The sequence below is a fragment of the Coptis chinensis genome, chromosome 1 (assembly GCF_015680905.1).
Source record: "Coptis chinensis isolate HL-2020 chromosome 1, ASM1568090v1, whole genome shotgun sequence".
Taxonomy (NCBI): domain Eukaryota; kingdom Viridiplantae; phylum Streptophyta; class Magnoliopsida; order Ranunculales; family Ranunculaceae; genus Coptis; species Coptis chinensis.
Window position 1 is genome coordinate 16615685 of NC_141456.1, and position 1619 is coordinate 16617303.

At 38.4% G+C, this 1619-nt stretch overlaps 1 protein-coding gene across 1 annotated transcript; it reads left to right on the forward strand.

Moving 5' to 3' along the window:
* Positions 1–239: 239 nt before the first annotated feature.
* Positions 240–1094, forward strand: LOC147522529 (secreted RxLR effector protein 161-like). The gene is made up of 3 exons (XM_086567960.1): positions 240–657; positions 760–912; positions 1024–1094. Exons 1-3 carry the CDS (start codon positions 240–242, stop codon positions 1092–1094), a joined length of 642 nt encoding a protein of 213 aa, XP_086424086.1.
* The last annotated feature ends 525 nt before the right edge of the window (positions 1095–1619 follow it).

Consider the following 1619-nt stretch of genomic DNA (forward strand, 5'->3'; position numbering starts at 1 on the left):
ATGGTAAGATTACAGCTCTAATTGTGTATGTTGATGATATGATCATTACAGGAGATGATTCGAAGGAAATAAATGAATTGCAGAAGTATTTGTCGAAGGAATTTGAAATGAAGGATCTAAGACAACAGAAGTATTTTCTGGGTATTGAAGTTGCAAGGTCTAAAAAGGGGATTTCACTCTCATAGAGGAAGTATGTCCTTGATTTGCATGCTGAAACCGGGATGTTGGATTGCAAACCGATGGAGACACCCATTGAGATGAATCACGGACTCGCCATTCATTCTGACCAAGTTCCTACTGATAAAAGCAGGTATCAGCATCTTGTAGGAAGGTTAATCTATCTATCTCATACTAGACCTGATATTGCTTATGATGTGAGTGTGGTTAGTCAATTTATGCATTGTCTTAGTGAAGAACATATGGATGCAGTTTTTCATATACTGAAGTATTTGAAAAAAACACCTGGCAAAGGTTTACTATTTGGAAAGTATGAGGCATTGGATATTGTTGGATACACAGATGCAAATTGGGCTGGTGATAAAACTAATAGATGGTCTACATCAGGATATTTCACTTTTGTCGGTGGAAATCTTGTCACTGGGCGTAGTAAGAAGCAGAAAGTTGTTGCCAGATCGAGTGCAGAAGTTGAATTTCAAGGTATGGCATAGGGAGTATGTGAATTGTTATGGATTCGTACTGTCTTGATGGAATTGGGCTTCGAACTTAAAAAGCCTATGGATTTACATTGTGATAATAAAGCCGCCATTCAAATTGCACATAATCCAGTTCAGCATGATAGGACAAAGCATGTAGAGGTTGATCGTCATTTTATTAAAGAAATTCTTGACAGGAAGGTTATTCGTTTTCCGTTTGTAACCTCTGAGGAGCAATTAGCTGATGTTCTTACCAAAGGTGTATCCCACAAGGTGTTTGACAGCTCAGTTGACAAGTTGGGCATGATTGACATCTATGCACCAACTTGAGGGGGAGTGTAGAAAGCTGTATTCTGCTTTCTGTGTATAGGGCGCAACCTGTGCCCAGATATAGTGTGGATAGAGCGCAACCCACACTCCGACGTTCAAGATGTCCAGTGAATTGAGCGCGACCCGCGCCCCGTGTTTCTCAAGCCACCAAATTTTGTTGTTTCCTATTTTGTAAACTCTATATAAACAATTGTAATCTCTTTAGAATTCAATCAAGTAAATATACACTGAATTGAATTAAATCCTCTGGTTCTACATCTTTAACTTGATGTCATGGAAAAGCTTAGAAGTGGTTCAATATGGCAAAAGAGAGATCTATTGGCAGATTCTGATGCTCACTAAGACAATAAGACCCATGGCATGTGTTAAAAAAAGGGTAGTGCCATTGACCATGTAGATTTTATCGAGATGTTAACAATCAAATGTTAGTATCTTGCTTTAAACAACGTCCACAAACATTTGGTGTTTACAGAGTTAACCATGCTCAAATGAAAAAAGCAACCTTCTTTGCAAGTGTTCAAATGAAATGGGGATCATAGGCATAGGTAATGAGGGATGTGAATAGCTCAATCAGGAACCCTTGAATAAAACCTATTCAACATCACTCCTATACCCGATTTTCTATTAAGTGTTTCA

What these genes read in the sequence shown, in the direction of transcription:
- LOC147522529 (XM_086567960.1), top strand. Translation starts at nt 240, where the DNA reads ATGGAGACACCCATTGAGATGAATCACGGACTCGCCATTCATTCTGAC. An exon ending in TGCAGAAGTTGAATTTCAAG is followed by an intron (nt 658 to 759) that starts GTATGGCATAGG and finishes GTGATAATAAAG; the next exon opens with CCGCCATTCAAATTGCACAT. An exon ending in AGCTGATGTTCTTACCAAAG is followed by an intron (nt 913 to 1,023) that starts GTGTATCCCACA and finishes TTCTGTGTATAG; the next exon opens with GGCGCAACCTGTGCCCAGAT.